Consider the following 23,464-nt stretch of genomic DNA (forward strand, 5'->3'; position numbering starts at 1 on the left):
ACACACAGAAAAAGGCAGGAGCACATCTGCTCCGTGACTTCATCCGTTCTGCTATCTGCAGAGCAGATGCAAAGGCCTGCCAGGCAATTAGCAGGCTGCGCTGATTTTCTTTGAGCCCTCTGAGGAACCAGCAGCTGGCTCTCTCTGGGTTTGGAGGACGTCAACAAAACGTGTGAACAAGGACATCAAAAATTCACTCTGGTAGTTCCCATGTCTGTGGGATGTTAGGCTGTGTATACATGTGGCCGTGGGCACGGTGTTTACACCTATTAGACTGGCAGAAGAAGAATGAGTGCAACCTTAAAAAAAATATATATATATTTTAAATCAATAAATCGATAATTGAAGTTCAACAACCTGTGGCTCCAGAGCAACATGTGGCCTTTCAGCTAAGACGCTGTGGCTGTTATCTGTAAAAGTTCATGTTTTTAAATGTAATGGAGACGGAAAAAGGCTTGTGTAAGCAGTTCCTCGGTCTGTTTTAATGCGTATCTGCAAAGAATTTCCACAACATAAGGACACAAATGGTACAAAGGAAATATTTTCTATTCAGTCCTTTTACGTTATTCACCTATGGGCTTGGAAGGATTAAGAAGAGCTTTATTTCCTTATGTAGGTTACTTATTTATCTTCATAAATACATGTAAAAATCCCACGTTTGGCTTAATTCTACTGACAAAAATAAATTTTTCAAAAATAAGTAAATGCCATATATTTATAAAAACGATCTTAGTCCTTGGATGTGAGTACAGGGGCAACGTTTCTTTAGATTTTCTAGGCACCATACCTCTAGGTACCGTACCTCTGGTCTGGGACGACTGCTGGAAATAGATTTAATATTAAACAGGTCGATAACTAAACTTTTTACTCATTATCCAACTGTTACATATATTACACCAAATCGTCTTTTTGCTTTGATATCATTCCAACTGTAATTGGCACAATTTATTCTGAAAACTGCTAGAGCCATAAAAAAAACAGAAAAGAAAAAGAGAGAAAGGACTTAAGGAAAGGGGGAAGAAGTGAGCAGCAGGGTTGCTGGTGAGCAGGCACCGATTTGCACAGCCATGGACACTTTTGTGCTCTTCTTAGCGGATCACTGTGGAGTCGCACAGGCTGAGATCAAAGGGCTCTTTGACGGCCTCTTGATCTTTTATCCAGTCCAAATAAATCAAGGAGAGACTTTTCTGCAAGCGCAGATAATTCTTAATGTTTTCACAAGATATGAATGAGTGAGTGACAATCAGTTAGGCTTGGTGGCCATTAACACACACTTAAAAAGTCTGAAAAAAGAAGCAAATAAAACTGGAAAAAAAAATATTAACTTGACTGTTCAACATTGCTAAATCCCTGTGATGAACTGCTTTGATTTCTTAAAGCTCTTTTCTTAAAACAAGGAAAATGTGCACATAAACAAGGTAAAGATGGCAGACACGATGGCCCTGTATAAGATAGCGAAGGGAGCTGAAAAAGCCAGTGGCTGTGTCCGAAAAGGTCTTTTGGGTAAGGACTAATCAGCCAAAGTAGAGGTGTGCCATGATAGGTGCTGTCTGAATAGTGTAGTCAGTAAGGAAGGAGGTAGGAAACGTAGCCTGTATGCTTCCTATTATGGTTCCTTTAGCATAGAGAGCTACAAGAAATCCCACAATCCTTTGTGTAACATGGTGAATAAGCACGGCCCACCTCACGGAAGTTAATGAAAATGACCGGAGAGAAGTCAGCGCGTACTTTGTAGTTCTTTTTTGAAAGGCTGTAGGTTCGGATTTGACAAGAATCATCGATTTGCGTAATGACGATCAGAGTTAAAGGCTGTCTGAAATCGGTACAGAAGTCTGAAGCTCCTGTCTTCCCCAGGATAGAGTTCTTACTGTTGATCTCATGAAAAGTCAAGGAACTGAAGCAGGAGCTAAAATTAGAACATTTGGGTTAGAGCCAGTGTCACGCATCAGGACCAGCACAAGGTAAAAGCTGAGTTCACTGCTGCTTACTGCCCCCTGCTGGTCTGGAGGCCCCCCAAGATAATTTTAATTTAGACAAGTTGACATATGATACATATATACATATTTATTTATTTTTATTATTATTCATAGTTTTGTTCAAAAGGGTCACAATATAAAGCTTATTTAGTTGTTTCTGTTGCTTAATAATTTCTATCTGAGCTGGTCTCGTTTAAAAGTTTCTTAAGCTAACTAAATAACTTAAGCTAAACTTGTTGCTGATAATGCTTTACATTCCACAAAAAAAAAAAAAAAAACATTTTAAGAAAACAGCTCTATTGACCTCTCTATAAAATAGCTGTACAAGTTAGGGAGGTTTACTCACTAACAGCTGAAAAAAAATAGCTGACCCCAAAATTGCTTTATTTCACTGTTTATATTACAAACAAGGAGAAAATTAAGAACTATCTAGTCTAGTTATTATAATCACCCTCTGTGCTACATTTTGATCTCAGGAAAGCTTTACTGAAAACTATAAAAATATTTCTAAAAATATGACCCCCCCCCAAAAAAAAACAAACTAATTAGAGTAAAATCACAATAAACTGATTTGTTAAACGTTTCCAGTCTTTTGACAGTATCAAATAGAACTTGTGCATTTTACATTGTAAATAAAACAGCAAACAACCTTAGGTTAGTGTGCAGAGAGAAATTTGACAGATTGTACATATATTCTAAAAGTGGGACTTTCAGTGGTCAAACATTTCATGAAGCTACGGTTAATACATCGTTCAGAACATTTGGATACTTGCGCTCCAAGTAGTGTCGATCAACCTCTCAAGAGGCAGTGAGTTTGATAATAAACATTCAGCCTGAAATCCAACAGCCTGATATTTTTGGTTCACGTATTTCATCGTCTATGGCCACATTAGGATAACAAGTACCGTCTCGCCTTTAGGTCCAGAAAAGAAAAGCCAAAACTAATTTCAAAACTAACTCTGGCTGTGTTTTTAGCCTTCATTTTGTGGTTCTTAGGAAAATATTCAACGGTCTTTTTAATTTTTATTTCTCCTGCCTACACATCAAAAACCTTTTCTTAAGATGTTGATGATAAGTTAGAATGACACTAAGCCTGTTCAACGGGGTAAAAGGTAATTTAACTACTGGTCTGTGAGGTTATGCTTAGCAAAAACAGTCCGTAATGTGCAGAAATATGCAAGCATGTTACATCAATCTGTGATTTACTCCGACATAAAAAACACATTCCGAAAGCCGGTTGGTTCATATCACAAGAAATAACTTTTTCCACTCCATATTCACATTAAAGATAATTTATAAACCTATTTGCCTGTTTTAGAACACTTAAGCTTTTTCATTCTGTACCACATGTATAATTTATAAACCACATCAAAATATTTGTTCCATGTCTGCTGTTTTACATGTTTGCTCCACCAATCACCCAAAAATACAATCCTAGTCAAAAACTGACCAGGGAAAATACCTTATTCTGTTTTTTAAAAGTTTTATGATTAAAGTTTTATGATTAAGTCCATAATATATAGTAACCATGAAGGGAAGGGTCTTTCAATCTCCATTCAGTTTAATTTTGTTGCATTGTTTAGATTAGTTTCATTAACTGGCTAAATTATATCCAGAAATGGAGTTTTGAAAGTCATTACTGAAAAATATTCTGCCTTATCGAAAATTATAGAGCAACAAATGTTAAAATTAATATACATTTATTCACTTTTTGTCTGCATTAATTAAAAAAGGGGGGTCATTTTGTTTAAAAGAAACATCTGAAAACCATAAGCAGAAATGAGAGCCTGCAGGCCATTTCCCACTGTTCAACTATGGGAGCAGAAATTAACGGGTTTTATCATAAGAGGGCTACAAAATCTACGGAAATATAACTCCCAATCCTTACAAGGACATACGGCCTTGTTTAACAATAATTTCACGCAATTTGCATTTTAATTGCCAAGTATCACACTAATACAACAAATACAAAAGAAGAATTTCCAAAAACTGCAACAAATTCTGGATTAAGCTACATGAAAGCAAAAGATCAAACAGCAGCTTGTTTATTGAACAAGAAATAAAGTGTTTCTATCAGGGCAGGAGTGTATTTTTTCCTCTGTTCACATGTGTAAATATGTCTCACATCGCTGCCCCTGGTCTGTGGGTGACGGTAAGGGCTTCTTTTATTTATTTATTTTTTTTACTTCACCAACAAGAAGTCTTACAGCTGACAAGAGAGACTTCAATTAGAACCTCAAGAATAACCCTGCTTAAATTATTCAGCATGGACAAGGTTAATGGAGATAAACCCACGGCCAAATTAACGTGTGTGCTGGGGGTTTGGGGGGAGGGTGGGGGGGATGTCTGTGGTCCAAACATGCATCAGGTTTCTGACTTTAAAGTGTTTAAGACGAAATAAAATGCTTTAAATACATCTGTTTGTTTAGAAAAATAACATTTAACACATAGATTTACGCGATCAGTTGAGAATAAAGTCCGCCTGAAGCTCTTCTGAGGCCGAGCTGCAGGTGCATTCAGCGCGTTGCGTTTTAAACGCGCGTCGACAGGAAGGCTTCCTGCAAACATTCAGAGGCGCTGAATGTTTTTAAAATGCTTTTAATTCACATGAACGTGATAAAAAAGGTTTAAGATTAAAAGAAAGATCTCGTGCACAAATATGAATAAAATAAATACTATTCGTGTTTTTATTTATGCCAGCACCTGAAGTTAGGAGTCAATTTTTTTTAAAAAGGACAAAAAGCGCACCATTTTTCTTTTTTCTTATTACGCAATTTTTAAATTAAACATAACGTGAGGGGATTGGGTAAAATAATTAAAGCATGCCGGTGATGAAAAATGGCAAAATGTCTACCTTTAGATAAAAATAATTATATAAAAACATCGAAAAGAAGATTATATAAGCGGCAGCGCAGCTCGTCTGCCGCTAAAACATCTTTGTTCTGAAAACGGGCCGGACCACAGTGGTCGCACCAGACAAAGATCACCTTGAAATCGGTGTTTTACTCTCGGCTCAGTCGGTGCCCGGCGGTGCGGGGCTGGGAGCCGGACGGTCGGCGTCCCTGTGCGGAGCCGGGAGCGGCGGACAGCCCGGTGCGCTCCGCTGCAGCTGCTGCTGGAAGCGCGTCTTCCTCTGCGCCGCGCTGATTGGCTGCTTCCAGTGACAGCTCCGCACATGATTGCAGGAAGAGAAGCCCGACCCACTTTCACTCTTCTAAAGGAACCATTCATAAACTACACAAACCCAGCTCCAAGCTGAGAGTGGACGAAAAGTGAGCTGGGGGGCGCAGAGGAAGAGAACGACACGAAGAGATGAAGGCTCCAAGGCGGCGTTTTTAGCCTTTAACGTCGGACGCTGACCCACAACCCGACCATGACTCCCCGGACGCGCTCATGAGGTGGACTGATATTTAGCAGGCTCCTACGTTTCATCCCTATCCGTTTCCTCCTCCTCACACTGACGTCTATCCGCTGCTAAAGCAACGCAACAAAAAAAAAAGAAAAAAAAAAAAGAAGAGAAAAAACTTTGATTACACATTTTTGCTGCGCTGGAAGCATTTGCCTCTGGCTTTACCGGTAAGCGTTGGATCCGTCAACCTACTGCGACTCTCCGGTGTACAGCCCGGACCTCTGCCCAAACATGATCGCGACGCAGGCGAAGCTGGTGTACCAGCTGAACAAGTACTACAACGAGAGATGCCAAGCGCGCAAAGCGGCCATTGCGAAGACCATAAGGGAGGTCTGCAAAGTGGTGTCGGATGTCCTGAAGGAGGTGGAGGTGCAGGAGCCGCGCTTCATCAGCTCCCTCAGTGAGATCGACGCGCGCTACGAGGGGATGGAGGTCATCTCCCCCAACGAGTTCGAGGTGGTGCTCTACCTCAACCAGATGGGGGTTTTCAACTTCGTGGACGACGGCTCCCTGCCCGGCTGCGCGGTGCTGAAGCTGAGCGACGGCCGCAAGAGGAGCATGTCCCTGTGGGTCGAGTTCATCACGGCGTCGGGCTACCTCTCGGCCCGGAAGATCCGCTCCCGGTTCCAGACGCTGGTGGCGCAGGCCGTGGACAAATGCAGCTACCGCGACGTGGTGAAGATGGTGGCCGACACCAGCGAAGTCAAGCTGCGGATCCGGGAGAGGTACGTGGTGCAGATCACCCCCGCCTTCAAGTGCACCGGGATCTGGCCTCGGAGCGCGGCGCAGTGGCCCATGCCCCACATCCCCTGGCCGGGGCCCAACCGGGTGGCCGAGGTCAAGGCGGAGGGCTTCAACCTCCTCTCCAAGGAGTGCTACTCCCTCACCGGGAAGCAGAGCTCGGCGGAGAGCGACGCCTGGGTGCTGCAGTTCAGCGAGGCCGAGAACCGGCTGCTGATGGGCGGCTGCAGGAAGAAGTGCCTGTCCGTGCTGAAGACGCTGAGGGACCGGCACCTGGAGCTGCCGGGACAGCCGCTCAACAACTACCACATGAAGACCCTGCTGCTGTACGAGTGCGAAAAGCACCCGAGGGAGACGGACTGGGACGAGTCGTGCCTGGGGGACCGGCTGAACGGCATCCTGCTGCAGCTCATATCCTGCCTGCAGTGCCGCAGATGCCCCCACTACTTCTTGCCAAACTTGGACTTGTTTCAGGGGAAGCCTCACTCGGCCCTGGAGGCTGCTGCCAAGCAGACGTGGAGACTAGCGAGGGAGATCCTCACCAACGCCAAAAGTTTGGACAAATTATAGAACAAGCGCCGAGAGACGTTCTGGGATCAAATCTAAGACTTCTCCAACCCGAGTCTCCAAGAAATGTGAAGAAAAATAAAAACAAAAACAAAAAAAAACAGCCGCAGCAGAAATGAAGCCTTTTTACAAAGGGAGCAAATTTGGGCCACTGCCACAGAAAGAAGAGAAGGTACACATTTCTGATCAATGTAACACATTTCCTCTGTCTCCTTTAAAGGTTCTCACAAAGTGAAGGACTTTTTTTTTTATTTAAATATATGCACAAAATCGTTAAGTGAAAGAACAGATTGTAGCGTGCCAAGTTCATTTTTTTTCCATGATGTGACTTAAGAAGAAACCTTAATAAAATGTTGCAAATTAAATTACAACTTGGCCTCGTGTTTTGACGAGTAAATCTGCTTTTATTTTCACAATGTCTTACAAAGAGAGAGGAGAAAAAAAAAAGAAATAACAGGAAAATAAATGATTGGCCAACCTTAGCATTTATGTTATAACTAAAACGGGATTTAACTGTTTTTATTTGTAGGCCTGCATCGCCTCAGCTTTCTGTTTAAAGTCACAACACAACAAATATCCAAATCTGATTAATGAATTATTAATTTGACCGTTTTGATCATTGCTGCTGTCAATTTAAATGTTTTTATTTGTGTTGCGTAACATTCAACTAAATGCTGTTTTTTTATTGATATTTTATTTTTTGTTCAATTAAAAACACACACACACACACACCCACTTCAAAAGAAATAATGTCATGTAGTGCTGGTGTTTCAAAACCACCTGTAGGTCAAAGGATTTTTAGAAAAAGGTTTTAATTTCTTTACATTTAGATAATTTTATTTACAATATATATAGATATTATGCCAACATGGGAACCTTGTGAATCTTCTGCTATTATTTTTTTTTTCGTATAGCTGGAAAACATTTATTTACACAATTACCAACGAAGCAAAACAGCTTTAGAAATAGTTGTAATGATTACGCAGGACACATTTAAAAAAAAGTATAACACACATACATTTCAAAATGCACAAAACTTTATTTTATTAACCGCTTTTTTTCCCCCATATATATTTTTTCTTTTTTAAACACCACACATTAGAGCTCAGAGCAGTTTAAGCAGCACGATAGGCGCATTTGGAGCCTCTCCTTACCTTTGGATCGAGGGCCTTAAAGCTCGGATCGTCTTCATCCACCTCGAAAAAGAGCTCGGAGGCGGTGACCGACAGGGTGCCTTTCACCACGGCGGCCGGGGCGACGAGCTGCGCGCTGGTGCTCAGGTTTACTGGGCCTGCAGGACACACGGACGCATGGCGCTCACAAACCAGAGCCTCCAACAGCTCCCAACACGCTAAACGATTAAAAAGGGTTTCTATGTCTGACGTTTTAAGCCGAATAAACACATTAAAACACTTATTAATGCTCAATAGTGCGTCTGCGAACCCCGACCCAGCTTTATTAATACGCCATTAAAGGCCCAATGGAGTGAACAAATGACCGAATGGTGACAGAACTTGAAGAAAACGTCAGAAATGTTGAGCACCGACGCTCCCTGGCAGCAGCATTGATCGCGGGCTTTGGGGAGAAGCCGCTTCATCTCTCATCAATCTTAATTTCTGCCGGCATGACAATGAGATCCGGGCTCAGGGGAGCTTGCTGGCGGAGGCTCTGCCCGGCCGGCGCTGCACATGTGCGGCATTGTGTTGCGGATGTGCGCCGCCGAGCCGCGGGGCTTGATTTCCCCGCAGAGTCACGGCGCAGAGCCCCGCCAGCACTGACACGCTATCCGTGGGTTGGAATAACAGTTTTTTAGCTCCTTCACTCAGAACACGTTCAATTCCACCTGGAAGCAGACAGCTACTTAAGGTGATGGGATGAACTGCTGCAGATACATGTGAACCCCCCCCCCCCCCCCTCCTCCTTCTGCAGCATGCAGATCACATTATTAGACAGGGATCAACGTTTAATCCCATTGTTGTTCAGCTGCTTTATTTAAATTGCGCTCTGAGCCTTCACGGATTATCATACGATCCGGTTACAGAAGCGGGAAGATATTAAATTAGCCCAAAACTATTAAAAATAACAGGCTAATACAGGGCCAAGAGAGCAGGGATTTACTGCAATGGGTTTGATCGGGTTAACAGGCTTACAGAGGGCAATTCTGGCTTTCTGTAAAACAAGGAAATGCATCTTTTTTAAGATTCGGCTTCAGTCTCACAACAGTGCATGCTGCTGAAATGGGTTTGAAAATTAATTCATCTTTAGAGCTTAGGGAAAAACAGTGCAGCGTTTGCCTCAGTGCCCCGCAGACATAACTAACACAGAGGACCTAAAACACGCTTAATTCTGCTGTAAAGACAGCAATTAAAGAAGAGTTAACATAGGACGAATAAGAACAAATGTATTTTTTTTAAACGAGTCCAATTCCTGCATGTTTATGCCACAGGAAGACAGAAACTTTAAGTTTGGGTGGCTTTATATTAAACAGCATAAGAAGCCTAATGAATAAAAATAAAGCAACAGGAAAATAAAGCAGGACGGAGGGGGGGTTGGGGGTTAGGATTAGACGATGTGCTGCTTCTGTACCTGTTAGGTTGTCCAGGTCCTTGTCCTCTAAGGACGACAGGGTGTCATCGTCTCCGTCCAGCAACGCCTCGCTCTCAGAGTTCTGATTCCCCAGAGCCTGACTCCTGATGGACTGCTTGAGGATGTCCTCCTCGGACGCTAAAGAGGAGCAAGGAGGTTTTCTCTTCTTATTGACCTCTTTAAGCGTTATAACGCAGAATACCACAGGTTTGTGCTGTAGCGACGCACACATGAAGGGGTCCTGGCTTTATTAGTCAGACAGACGAACATGCTTCACTTTATTTGCACAATGACGTTTGACAACAGAGAAGTTGAAGGGAGGCGTTTGGAAATTTTTGACATCTAAGCAATTATTTCAAATCAGATTAAAAACATAAGCTCACACAGAAAAAAAAAACGTAAATTAAACCACTGACTCTAAAGAGCCTTTAGAACCATTTAAAAAAAAAACACACACACATTTCATGACCAAGTAGAAATATGTTGTACGGTACATATTTATTGATTACCCTGGGCTTATTTACATAAAACTACTTGCAAAGTGATCGGTTTTTGCAACTAAGCGTCGATTTGACATGAACAGCGTGCTTTGCGATGTGTTTTGAAGCTTGCAGACCAACTTCCAGGCGGCAAAACTGGCATGAAAACATGAAACAATTCCAGCCCCAAAATCCAACCCTGAATGCCTTCTTTAAAAAACAAACAAAAAAAAAAAAAAAACAACGACAGTTTCTTATCCAAACCCGTTTAAACAAGATCAACTGATAGTGACGTGAGGTTCTGAGCAGGTTATCTGACCAAAAGGGTAATCTGCAAACATTTAGAGGCCGATGGCGTTCTCAGCGTTGCGTGGCGGAGCTGATGGGGCAGATGTAGGAGGTGCGACGGCTGGCTGGAAAGTCTTCCCTGTTTGTAAACAGCGCTGGCAGCGGAGCGAGAGCTTCAGCCACGGCTTATCCGCCGTTCTAGTGGGAGTGGAGCGGCTCGTCGAGCAGCCCTGGGATTTTCAGTCATCACCTGGGACCGAGAGGAGGATCAACTGCACCGCTGCGCCGTGCAGCTACACTTTGTCCAACAAAAAAAAAAAAGAATCTCTTGTCATGGAAAATATGCAGCTCACTGATATTTAGAATGGCCTTCCTGTAATTAAGCCTCCCTGGAGGATTCTTTAGTTAGCGGCGCTGAAATTACTACCAGCTCTCCTAATACGTACCACATGCCTTTGTATTTGCACCACGCCAGCGGACAGAGGACTTGTTAAAAGAACTTGAAAACAGACATGGGATTAAACTATAATGCGCACACATTAGTTCTCATTTTAATAAATAAAAAAGTGCCAGCATACAGGACAATAGACTGAAAACAACCAGGAGGGATTAAAACTCCAAGTCTTCCATAAAGTTACTCTGAGGCGTCACTGGCCACCGAGACCAAAGGTCTTCCTTTCTACTTACACAGGTTCAATAAACAAGATGCTATTCTCCATATTAGACACTTGCCTACTAACTTGTTTTATCTTGTTTATGTTTGATTTCACTCTACATCATTTTATTTAATATTTTTGTTCCTATTCAAATTGATTTGATACATTTTAATTAAACTTTGTCTTAATTTTATTTGACCTTTTTAACTTTATTTTACCTTTTTTACTTTATATAATTTGAATATTTTAAACTTTGCATTTTATTAACTATTTTCATTTTAAGATCATCTCAGTTAATTTAATCTCAAACTTAAATGCCCCCCCCCCCAACCCAACTAAATCGTTATTTGAGTTCAAATTCTTGGCATTTACTTTATTTCACCTTCTAAGTTGTTTTTAATTGTTTCCCTATTTTCAACTTTCCCTATTTTTAATTTTCAAACTACATCTCTATCTTTTTTATTTTAAAACCTAATTAAATTTATTAGACTATACTACAGTTTTTTGTAAAAATGACAACCAATTATATATATATATATATATATATATATATATATATATATATATATATATATATATATATATATATATATATATATATAAAGATTTTTGTACTTATAAACTTGCGGACATTTATGTTTGTGTAATTTATGTTGAATTACACCACAATGCAGCTTAACACGATTTAATGATGGCTAGTTTATCCAGAGCCCAAAAGAGCCCCGTTATAAAAAAAGCAACGTCACCAGCCCATCTCAGCCTGATCTCTTCCCATACAGGAAGCAGAAATGTGAACAGATCCCCAAAGGTTACTCTTTTTTCCAAGCCTCCTATCCCAACCGAGTGGCTCAACTACCTGCTTATTCAACTGAAGGCATGCATGGTCACAGCAATTAAATTGTCAGAATTAACAAATTTGTTTTTAACGGGAGCCCAGCCAGCTGTGTGGTCATGAGGCGAGTATTGATTACCAGAACAGAGACATTAGTCTTCAGGTATTTACTCTGCCACCTCTGCTACACGGGCCCCATACCAGACCGAATCAATCCCCAGGAAAGATGGTTCTTTCCAGCCATAAATACATAGCAGCCTACTCAAGTCCACTGGCAGCCACACACTTTCCTGTGGAAGTCAACTTGGCACAGTATGAATGACAACAGTTTCTTCCATCTTTAAACACAGGCAGCAACATTTCTACAGAATTTGCAAAGTTCAAATTCTCTTTAGAGATAAAACGAAATGCACAACCTTCTAATTTTAGGATCAGGCATGAAATTTGACAAGTAGCCAGTAGACGAGGCTTCCTTGGTATCTTAAATATTTTCTTAGAGAGTGAGACTGTGTTTTCCCCCTCTGTATCTGATGAATATAATTACAGCCAGATATGACCTTTGCGCTCTGTGTGAAAACTTAGTCCGCTATTCTCTTCTTGAGCAGCACTTCCGTAACAAATGTCGGGTCGACTAAAACAAGACGAAAGGTTACATCAGAAAATGCATGCCGTCAGCCCTCAATGTCACAGAGTTATTTTAATGATATATTCCCATAGTTTAGTCAGGCAGTATTCCCTTACAAGGTTGCCATTCAGCAACTGGCTGCTGGCTATTTTTACATAAATTTGACTCGGGGATAAAATATTTGTCTTCTTCTGCTACAGATGAATAAATGCACCACATCAGCTTGAATTATTCTGAATAAAACTAACCACCAGAGTGTAAAAAAAAAAAAAAAAGAAGTCAATGCTAAAAAACGCTAGTGACAAAAGAATAAGTGAAATATCGGACCTCGGCTATGACTTAGCTGTAGGGAAACACGAAGAAACTATATGGAAAGTGGAAGTGAGAGGCTTGCAGCAGAAGAAGAGTGACCTGCTGGACTTGGGATGCCCTGCACAGCTGCAGCTGCACTGAAGCCATCGCTGCAGACCCAGACTCTCCCAGGATCCTGGGGTCCCCACCCATTTATTGCCTGTAGATCATGTTCTTATTTACGCCCGCCATTTGTCTTTGGACAGGATGACACATATGAGGCGACACTTGTAGGCGACAGCCATTTTCAGAGCAGGATAATTCAACGTGCTGGTTAATGTAGACCCACCATGACAATGATTGCGAAACCTGGTGTGTGCTGAATATCTGCAGACATGAGGGATTATATGCACTCGAGAAGAGAAATGCGACGCCGGGCGTTAATGCAGGGTTGGGGATATTTAGATATTCTGCTCTTATGAGACAGCTGGAAATATACTCCATATTCTGAGCAGCAAAAAAAAAAAAAAAAAATCAAACATGTAAAAGGAAAAATGATGGATGACGCTCAGTGTAAATAAAAAGTAAACTTTGTTTTAATAAAAAATCCCTACATTCAGTGACAGTAAAAAAAAAATAATACAGTTCCAACAAATTGTATTTAACAGAAACTTTAAGAGTAGCTTTCTGTGAAAAAAAAAAGTGTCGCAACTTAACACTTTTAGGCAATACAAGTCCTGGAGAATTCACCAAGAAAACAGGATATTAAATAAAATGCCTTCCATATTCATTCAAAAATCTCTGGCAAAGATGGATAAAAATCCAAAAACATTCATTTTTACTGTGGTAGCATAATCTATAGGAATACAAATTGTCTCCAGCAGTGAATTTAGGAGTTTCATTTTTACCATCGTCCTCCCTGTGAGTGTTGGTGAAATAAATGTGGGTCGTCGTCTGGCATTGTTGGCATTTTTTCCTCCGACAGGGACACTGTTTGTGTTTCTGGCCATTAAGGAGTTTAATGATTCTTTGAGCAGTATTGAGCACAAGATTGCTGTACAGAGATCTGAACACACAACTGGGATTAGAGAGACTGCTTAGAATTGGTTTAAGCTGTATTTAGCCCAGAGATTTCAGTTTGTGCATGTAAATAATGAATCCTCTGTTCAAACCAGTCATGGGGGAACCACAAGGTTCTGGACTTGGACCTCTTCTGTTGCATCTCTATATGATTCCATTAGAAAATATTAGAAAACCAGATGTACAACTTCTTGGAACTTCAAAAGTTAAATTACAGAAGTTTGGGCCTCAACTAGGATAATAAATGTACAAAATAAAATACATTTAAGCATATTCTTGTCTACAAACGGTGTTTGTGGAAGTACACTTGAGTGTCTCTATGCTGTTCCCCAATCAGATGCACATAACATGGTGGTGGTGGCTGCAGGGCCATTAAGGCACACAAGCGACTGGTTTCTAGAAGCATGGACTACTCACACCGCATTTTTGAGCCTGGAGCACAGAACTACTGGAGCTACACATGTGAGTCTGTGGACGTCACATACAGGGAAGTTAGTCTTGTTGATATTGTTGGGTAAATATATGAGATGTATGCTATCAATGCATTACCTTGTAAATACCTCATGGATATTTGCCTATCACAAATTATTTATTATTTTTTTATGTTTGCATGTGTCAGTTTTTTTTTTCAAGTTAATTCCCAAGTAAATCAACATCAAGGCACATAATGTTCGTAGAAAGTTATTAGTTAACTTGAAGTCTTAACTTAAAGTCTCTGGAAATTGACCAGAAATTCTGTTCACCTTTTCAACCATTTATGCAGATGATGCTCAGCTCTATTCATATAAAGCCAGAGATAATGGATCGGAAAACTAAACTAAAAAAGTTGTTTTGAAAACATTAGTTTAGTCCTGGATGTGATGACTTTTTTTTCTTGTTTTTTTTTTTCTCTTAGCCACAGCAAACCTGATTACTATATTTAGTCCCATAAAAAGACTAAAAGTAATCTTCTCTGTTCTTCTCCATTTTGGTTAAAAGAAATTAGCCTAATTGTTGAATTACAGTTGTATTAAAAAGGAAAACAAGAAGTCACGGCTAAGCGCTTTGTACAAATAAAATAAATAATTGTTGGAGTGGCATAATTGTGGTACAAAAAGTTATTTTTTTGACCAGCTGAATAAATGTACACAAATTAAAAGTGAAATTCTTTATTTTTCTGTGTGAGCTTATGCTACAGCAAAAAAAATAAAATAAACTGTCTTCAAAAGGGCTGCCACTTAATTTAGAGGTTGGCTTTATGTTAATGCAATACAACCACTGACAGAAAAGAAACAACCCAAAATTATCCTTTATTTTTGACAGGAAAATAAAAGTGATTTCTACTTACCACCAGTATCTGCCACTGCTGTGCAGGAATAAAAAAAAGGATTAATAAAACTTCTCGTTTCTTTCCACACATAATGATTCATAATTCTGTGAAACACACGTGAACCAAGAGTAGGCCTAAAACTATGTGAAATGCGAACGTGTCAAATTCGAACGTGGGTGTTGTTTTACTGCGTGTTGTGGAACAATAAATCTTTTATTGCAACACGAGGACTAATTTTTATAAGCTTGTACCTGGCGCAATGCGGAGGGAGAACGGGCGTGCAAAGTAAGCGCAGAGATAAGCAGGACTGACCGTGTTCGGCTGCCGCTTTGAGCGTAGCCTCTGAGTGACTGGATCCAAAGGGGTTCCTGATGAAGCGACGTCGCCTCCTTAAATCGTCCTCCCAGTAGTCCAGGCGCCAGAACTCCCTCGGCCGGCTGCAGCGAGACAGAGGTTGCACATGTGTTAGCAATTACCAGCCAGCATGGTATAGCAACCTAGCATTAGCACTTGGTTGAAGCAGGCATGCATAAAGCCTGCATTGTGTTTGGGAGTTTTTCCTTTTTTCACAGCCCTCAGGATCTCTCTTCAAAAACCTTCCCCATACGCCTGCTGGGACACGGGGGCATCGTAGCGCTGCTCAGTGACAATGACTTGATCTCCATCTCTGAGGTAAAGGTGTCCCCTCTCGCCGCCGCCCCCCCTCTGGCTGTTTTAGATGAGCTGAACTGAGTGAGTGGGCACCATCACAGCTGAGTGAACACATGACACTGTGATCATTTTCCACACACGTCTGTGGCACGTGCTTCCATTCTGGGCTCATTTCAAGCCCAGCAGGATACCTCTTGTCAGGATTCATGGCAAGCAGGATAAGGAGAAGGCCATTACCAACGCAGAGGAAGGGGGCGGATAGCATTACCAATATTAATCAACGTCTATAGGCCCCTATTTTCTTTTTCTTTTTAGACCTCCTTTTCCCAGAGCTGGTCAGCAAATCACTCTGCTCTAAAGGAAAGGAAATTGTTGACTATTAATGACCACTTACTGTAATTTAGGATTGTGCATGTATACTTTTCACTTGACAGTAGTGTAATATGAGATCAGCTTTTGCAAAACATCTAAAATAATATTTAAATTATACTTCCCAGAGCGACAAAATTATGAAAATTTGATGCAGAAGCTTTTCAATGTCTGTTTTCTAAAAATTACCAACTTACACAACAATACAAAGGCAGGGAAGGAAGAATACGTCTGCTTACTAACCTCATATTAATATTTATTTTTTAAGGGAGTAGCTGTTTTTTTTTTTTTCTCCTGATGAGTAGATAAGAGTCTACAAGTTAATCTGACAGCATGTTGGGAACTCGGTAGAAAAATGAAATGGTGACAAAGTGGAAGAAAAGATGAAGGTTTGTAAGCACTGTGAGATAAAGATGTTCTTAAAGTAAAGTCTTGAAGCATCAATGACTGAATCTCACATTTTCTCATCAAATGCATGTCATTTAGTCTGTCCAGAGCATATAAAAAACAAATATGTATGTTTAAACATGCAATCTGATATACTTTAATAAATGCCACATTAGAAACAAACAAAAAAAAGATTAGCTCTTGGTGTTGAATTTCTAAATAAATCAAGCAGTATTATTTATCTCTGGATTAACTTAGCGAAAACCTGTTAATCCTTGTGTTTATACTTGTGTCTATATTGTCCACCCCTTCCCTACATCCTAAACTTTATGGAGTTGGGAGGCTTTTCTTCTCCTTACTGGGTTGTAAATTTTTTTTTAGATAATTAGGAGGCCAGGTAGTAGGGGAAAAGGCAGAATCCAGAGAAGATTCATGGACATAGCTGTAGGAGGACATGGAGGTTGTTGGTGCAACAGCTGAAGAGCCAAAGGAGAGGATGAGATGAAAGCAGATCGCTGTGGCGACCCCTGAGGGGAACGACTGAAAGAAGGAGGCTGCAGCGGCGGCCATGTTCTAAATCTACATTTTAAAATAGTTTTCAAGTCTAAAAATAATAATAAATCATGCTCCAATGTGCACTATATGTTACCGCATAGTAAGCAAGGTTCAACATAGAGAGTAAATAAGGGAGAACGTCAGTAATGACAGAAAAGCATGTGCATTTATTTTGTTAAGCAGGAAGTGTTTTTTTTTTTTTTTTGTAACGATGCAGCTAGTTTAACATTTAGAGAATAAGATACTGGAGTTAAATTAAGTTTTATTCCCTTTGAAATGACACCAAACCTATTTAATGGAGGATTCAGTAGGAGAAACACCTCAGTGGTCTTTAGTGTGAAACTGGAGCAAACATGAACAGCCCACCGTCCGCGATCACCACTGGCTAATCAACCAACCTTTTACGGTAAAATGTGGAAATGCAGCAGAGTGAGTTTTAATCCAGTTACTGTAAACCGAGTCCGAGTCTGAAGTTACGATCTCTGCTGTGAGAACACCGTCAGGCCAACGGTTAGCGGCTAACAACACTGAAGTAGGCTTTTGATCGGCAGTAGGCCAGGACAATTAATTACATTTGCAATATAATCTCAATAAAAAAAAAAAAAAAAACACTATTCAAATTGTAGAGGTCTGCAATTTTTGGCTATGTTACAATTAATGGATCAGACGTATCATTTAGGTGTCGGTAATATGTTTAAAGTGGGTTTGCCTCCACATGGAAGGGAAGAGAGTGGCAGCAGTGAGATAATCTAATTTTATTACTTGCTGAGGAATTTCCCCTATTCGGGGATCAATAAAGTATCTTTAGAGTTTATATAATCATACTTTTTACCAGAAACTTTCAAGAATTTCACAACAGCATTGAGTAGCAGTCAAACTGTTTAACAAATATTCGTTTGTTATTTGCACTTTATGTTCAACAATGATTGATGTCCAACTCAACAAGCTATTTTCTTGAATAAGAATATTCTGTTTAATAAAAAAATAAATTAAAAAAAAATCTTGTTTCAAATAGTCCTTGTTTGCAAACATCTACAGGTAATTTTCGTTGCTTGTGGTTAATGCAGAGAAAAGTCAAAAATAAAACCACAATCGGAATTATGGTTGAAATAAATCGTAATTTTGGTTTTTGGCAAAAATCACACAGCTGTAATTGGCAGTTTCCTGCCGGTATTATTTCACAGGTTTTTTATGTGTTGGGACTGTCTGAAAACGTGAACTAATCAAACCTTAACCAGTTATAAATTGATTCATTGATAATTACTTTAAACTTATTACACATTATTTAAAACATACTTTGAGGTTTAAGAAACCTTTCACACAATTGTGAAAATTTATTTTTTTGTTGTATTAGTTTGAGTTAGACGATGTAGAAAACCAAACTATTTGGGATTTGTAAAAATCTCTAACTTTCAGATGATGATTTTCAACTATTTTTATTTTGTCATTTTTGTTTCTTTTGTGTGTACATAGTTCCTCAGCTTCTTTTTATCTTCACTTTGCTTAGTAGTTTAGTTAAGTTACACTAACCTAGTAGAGAGGATTTGTAGAGAGTTTTTTATTAAACATTAAATAACTTAAAGCAGTGCGTGATGGCACAACAAAAGCATCGCACCAGAAAAATAACTGGACTGAGTCACAGGGAGTCAGTCTTTTCAAATAAAAGTAAAGTTTGCATTTCAATTGGAAATCAAGGTCCCAGAGTCTGACGGAAGAGCGGAGAGTCTCAGAATGAACCCAGAGTGAAGTTCCCACAGTCAGTGATGATTTGGGGCGCTATGTCATCTGATGGTTCTGGTTCACTGGATTTTCTGAGGTCCACCGTCAACTCAGCCATCTAGCAGGACATTTTACAGCAGAGGACCCGCTGTCCTGCATGTTTTAGATGCTTCCCTGCCTCCATACACACGACCTAAATAAATGGATGATACACACACTCCCTCAGCTCCTGATGGTTGCTAAGGAGGACATGCAATCATTTGATCCAGGTACGGTGGAGCAGGACACATCTGAAACATGCAGGGCAGTGGGTCCTGAGGATCAGGGTTCTAGAGCATTTCAGGGTTCCTTCTGCAGACACGCTTTATAAAGAGGCTCATTTCCTTTTCCAGCAGGACTTGATGCCGGTCCACATTGCCAAAGGTATGAAATTGTTCAGTGACCATGGAGGTGCTCTACTTGACTGACCAGCAAACTGGCCTGCCACAGAAACCATAGAAAAGCAAAAGGCCGTTGTTAAACAGAAGATTAGAGACACCAGAACCAACAATGCAGATGACCTGAAGGCTGTGATCAAAGCAACCTGGGCTTCCTGAACACCTCAGCAGAAGCACAGGCTGATTGCCTCCATGCCACGCCACACTGATGCAGTAATTCAGGCAATAGGAGCCCAACGTTCAACGTATAGAAATAAACATACATTTAAGACGCCTGACATTTCTATTAAAATATTATTTATTTTACGTAGTATTCTAGTTGACTTAATTTTAGGGTTTTCATCACACCACTATCATCAAAATCACAAGAAATAAAGGCTTGAAATATTTCACTCCACGCGTAATAAATCTACATAAAATGCATTTCTGAAACGAGTGACAAAAAATTGTGAACTTTTTACTACATAAAATGCCCTTAAGGGACAAAGATTCTTGAACTTGAATGATGTAATTTTTTTGTTGTACCTGTACTTTATATTATTCAGCGTTAAATAATTTATATTATTTAGCGGGGCTCCTAACAACTCTTCTGTCCACCTGCCAAAAATCAAGCAGGGGCCACAGAAAGGCAGCAAATAAAAACACAATCTAAGTCTGTGCTCTAAAGCCTGTTTGCTTGCTTACTAAAAATCTGACAATTCAAATTCTGCTACTAGAAATAATTTACATAAATGCTTTGATATTTCAATGATAAAAGACAGAAAGTTTGCTAAAATCCCGAGCAGAGGGATAAAAACGGAGGATAAAAAAAAGAAGAGAGAATGTCTTATATGTTAAATGGAATCAGGTATCGGGGACCAAATTGAGTTTTTTTTGGAAAGATGCAGGGCACAGGAGGTCTGTGCAGGACCAGATTTCTGTTCAGTGACAAAGACCGTCCGCCGTGTTCGTCTGCGATAGTCTGCAAATGCAAACGGCTAATTCATCATCCTGCCTGCGACGGTATTCATCTATGAAAATAATTATCCAGGCTGTGCACGGCGCGCGGCTCCGAGTCAGGAAGCCCTCGCATCATCTCACAGAAGGTGGGGAATTGTCCGACTCGCACAATACACGTTAATCCATCAGGGTGGAGTAATTAGTCGCAGGGTGGGGATCACCTCTGCCAGCTACATTCATCCGGCTGGCTGTGAACAGGCGACACTGGAAGTCCTAATGATGAGGTGCCAGCAGAGGTGGACGACAGCGAGAGATATCTGGTCATCAATTCCTGATGAGAGCGGCGCCATAAAAAAGAACGTACGGTGCTATACAACCCCCATACTGCACAGCGAGTGTGTTTCCACAAAGATAATAAATTATTCAGAGCCCATCCATCCTCCCGGGGCATCCTTGGTAGAATTTACTGATGCACTATTCTTCAAAATAACAACAATTAAAACAACAAAAGGGGGCCAGTGTTGTGCTACAGCTCACGCCAGCCACTTGTGTAATTAGTAATTAGTTCGCTCATAAATGGTGTCTGGGAGGGCTGCTCGGTAAGCTCAAAGTAGCCGAGGGAAACGCAGGCAGGGTGAGAGTTTCTCCTCCTGTCTGAACGCTGCGTTCAGCTACATCTCAGGGAGTTAAAACATCAATGGAAAGTTATTTCATTTTAAAAAGTGACAAATCTACTGTACACAGGTGGATATATTTCAAGCAAGGTTTTTGATAAAACTGTCTTGGAGCAAATGAAAACCCACCGGTTTTTCAGAAAGCTAAAGGATGACAAAAATGTTTTGGCCAACTTATGGCGTATGACCACAGTGACGACTGCGGGACCCTCAAAACGAAAGACATGATATGAATGATTTCTGTTACCGACACATTGGCTGGAAAAAAACCCCGCTAAAATCAGCATCTCAATGGAAATTTTATACAAGTGCAAGACTAAAGGGCTTTTCACTTGGCTTTAGCTGAACATGTAAAATAATTAGTATCAAACCTGCACTGGAGATTTTTGAAAATACAAAACGTTTTCATTTTCACTGCCTCTGGACGACAGAGGCGGCATATAAGGAGACAAGTTTTAAAAAATGCAGCATATGGACAAACATGAACCAGATCATTCTGATACCGGATTATTTAAGATTTATGAAACCTTCAATATCAGAAATCAGGAAGGATTAAATCCCGTCTCATCCTCATGAACCCAGTATATTACATCATCTCATCTGGTGAGCTGGAAGTGTCATTACAACCATGTTAATAAACGAAAAACCTGTAAGACATTTACCCTAAGGTCAGGGCAAGGCTCAAGGAAGGAGCCTCAGTAAGCATTGTAAATGTTAAAGTTCATAACATTAAATAAAAATGCCTTGTTAGTAAGGGTTGCCAGGAGAGAAATAAAATATTAGATGTAAACCAACTATAAATAAATAAATAAATAAAAAAATCAGAGAAGCCCAGGTTTATGGAAAGAAATCACAAGAATTTTATAACAAAATCATTTGACCTGATGAGAAAAAAAGGACATTTGGACATAACGCAGAGCACTGTATTAGAGAAAACGGCACATCCGCACCAAAAGCTCATACTGTTTTTACATTGAGTCAACCATGAACTCCTCAATGGCAACTTTTTCCAGAGTCAAATGAAACGTAAACAGAGCAATTTTATCTCCTTTTCTTTTTAGAAGTCATATCTTTTCAGAGTTCTCACTCTTTTAATGACTTTATTGTCTTACTGAATATAAACCACAGTGTATCAAACTTCCAGACCGCTCAGGTCTTCTGGCTCCAGCCTATTCTGCAGAACCAGAAGCAGAACCAGACATGGAGAAGCAGCATTTAGTTCCTAAACTCCATTTTTCTGGAACATACTTCTAGAAAACTGTAAAAGTGCTGAAAGCCAAAGTTCCTCTAAATTAATTTAAAAACATATTTGTTTAGGATCACCTTCAACTGTTCTAGTTAAACTCTTTTATTGAAACATTTTCCTAAGTTTTTATTTTGTTTCAATTTTCTTCCATTTTATTCCAATTGTTTTTTTACTTGCTTTTTTTACTTGCTTTTGTTCTGTTTCTATTTTCCTATGTTTTAATCATGTAAAGCACTTTGCGTTGTCCTTGCACTGAAATGTGCTGTACAAATAAACTTGCCTTGAATCTCTTTACTCCCACATCAGTAACCCAAACTACTGTGCACAGTAACAGGTGCAACACAACTCATTTAAATAAAATGATCTTCAGGAAAAGTTGGTGCTTTAACAGCTGTAAATTTTACGCTGACCTCTTCCCACGGGAGCTGAAGGCTACGTTGCAAACATCTCAGTATCACAGGTTCAAGGAGACCCGCTTGATGTCGACGCTCCTTCGACTAGTCATCCTGGCAACAGAAGGACCTTCTGAGAATTGCCTGGGTGCTTTTAAAATTATGGCTGATTCTGTTTTCACAGCATTGATAGCATGAACACGATAACATGACCTTTATCACAGCAAGCAGGACATGCAAAGTGGATCTGCTTTCATATATCACTACAAGCGGCTGCGCTTTGGCACAAACAGCCGTTCGTAACTGCTTGCCGCTAAATTAATTTGGGTACAGTCATCGAGACCCGCATATGCACAGGAGATGTTACCTTCCTGCTTATTTGATATTAATGCCAGTTTCCACTGGCAGCCCTCAAATCGCTCAAACATTGCCGCTATCCCCCCGGATAATTTTGCTTTGATTTGCATAAACCATGTGTTGAGGAGAAACGAGAGCAGCGGCCGATTGGGGATTTGTCATGTTGAGGAGCGGTAGCTGGAGCGCTGGCTCTTTGTCAAACCGTGGCAGCGATGGCTTCAGCGAGATCTCTGGGCTCAAATTAAAATGAAACAGGACCAAATACCGTCCCGCAGAAATTGTTTGGCATGATTAAGTTGTGCGGGGGTGATTTTTTTTTTTTTTTTTTTGCATGTGCGCTAATGCCTATCCTTCCTACTCCAACGAGGTGTAGAAGCCCATCTACATGTGTTAATTCACCTCAGCTAATGTTGTTTACTAGATGTAGCAGAGGTGATCCCGGGGTCACAGACATGGAAACGTTTCCATCTTCACCCCAATGAATGACAGTCCACGTGTAATTTTACACATCCTCGCTATTAATCAGAGAAACCTCTTATTTAATCTATTTCTCATTTAAACCTAAAAGCAAATGGTAGATCCAGTATTTAATGACAAATGAAGAAAGCTTTGGATGAATGACACTCATGATAGGGCTCACTTTTCATTGACCCTGCAACTAAAAAAAACAAGGATACCTATTTTTTAAAAACTAATACAACGTCATCACTTACACCTTCCAATTAATTTCAATTCATCGGCGTTTTTCAGAATGTGATGAGAGTTAAAAAAATAAAGTTTGATATCGCGTCTCTGCCATCTCAGCAGCTTGTAAGGGTCTAAGTAATCGCATATGGGTGAAATAATGCAAATGGAGGCCTAATTACCTTTGCATGGAGCCTCCAATTAGCACCAATTAC

General features: G+C 40.2%; 2 protein-coding genes across 11 annotated transcripts in view; one reads left to right on the plus strand and one right to left on the minus strand.

Annotated features, from left to right (window-relative positions):
* The window catches only part of lrba (LPS responsive beige-like anchor protein), a 302,458-nt gene that overhangs the window by 105,521 nt on the left and 173,473 nt on the right, over positions 1 to 23,464 (minus strand). For 5 of the 10 annotated variants that reach the window (XM_036137527.1, XM_036137529.1, XM_036137526.1 and 2 more), the window contains 4 exons: positions 15,152 to 15,276; positions 14,858 to 14,875; positions 9,280 to 9,417; positions 7,848 to 7,984 (listed from right to left, as the gene is read on the minus strand). In XM_036137527.1, coding sequence (XP_035993420.1) covers positions 7,848 to 7,984; positions 9,280 to 9,417; positions 14,858 to 14,875; positions 15,152 to 15,276 — 418 coding nt within the window. The remainder of the gene's footprint in view (positions 1 to 7,847; positions 7,985 to 9,279; positions 9,418 to 14,857; positions 14,876 to 15,151; positions 15,277 to 23,464) is intronic. The other 5 variants (XM_036137533.1, XM_036137532.1, XM_036137531.1 and 2 more) reach the window with 2 other exon arrangements.
* On the plus strand, positions 5,212 to 7,064 carry mab21l2 (mab-21-like 2). The gene has a single exon (XM_012862866.3). The coding sequence runs from the start codon at positions 5,617 to 5,619 to the stop codon at positions 6,694 to 6,696; it is 1,080 nt and encodes a 359-aa protein (XP_012718320.1). The 5' UTR covers positions 5,212 to 5,616; the 3' UTR covers positions 6,697 to 7,064.

Source organism: Fundulus heteroclitus, chromosome 5 (genome assembly GCF_011125445.2).
Source record: "Fundulus heteroclitus isolate FHET01 chromosome 5, MU-UCD_Fhet_4.1, whole genome shotgun sequence".
Taxonomy (NCBI): domain Eukaryota; kingdom Metazoa; phylum Chordata; class Actinopteri; order Cyprinodontiformes; family Fundulidae; genus Fundulus; species Fundulus heteroclitus.

Coding starts and splice junctions, on each gene's coding strand:
- mab21l2 (XM_012862866.3), top strand. CDS start 5,617: ATGATCGCGACGCAGGCGAAGCTGGTGTACCAGCTGAACAAGTACTAC.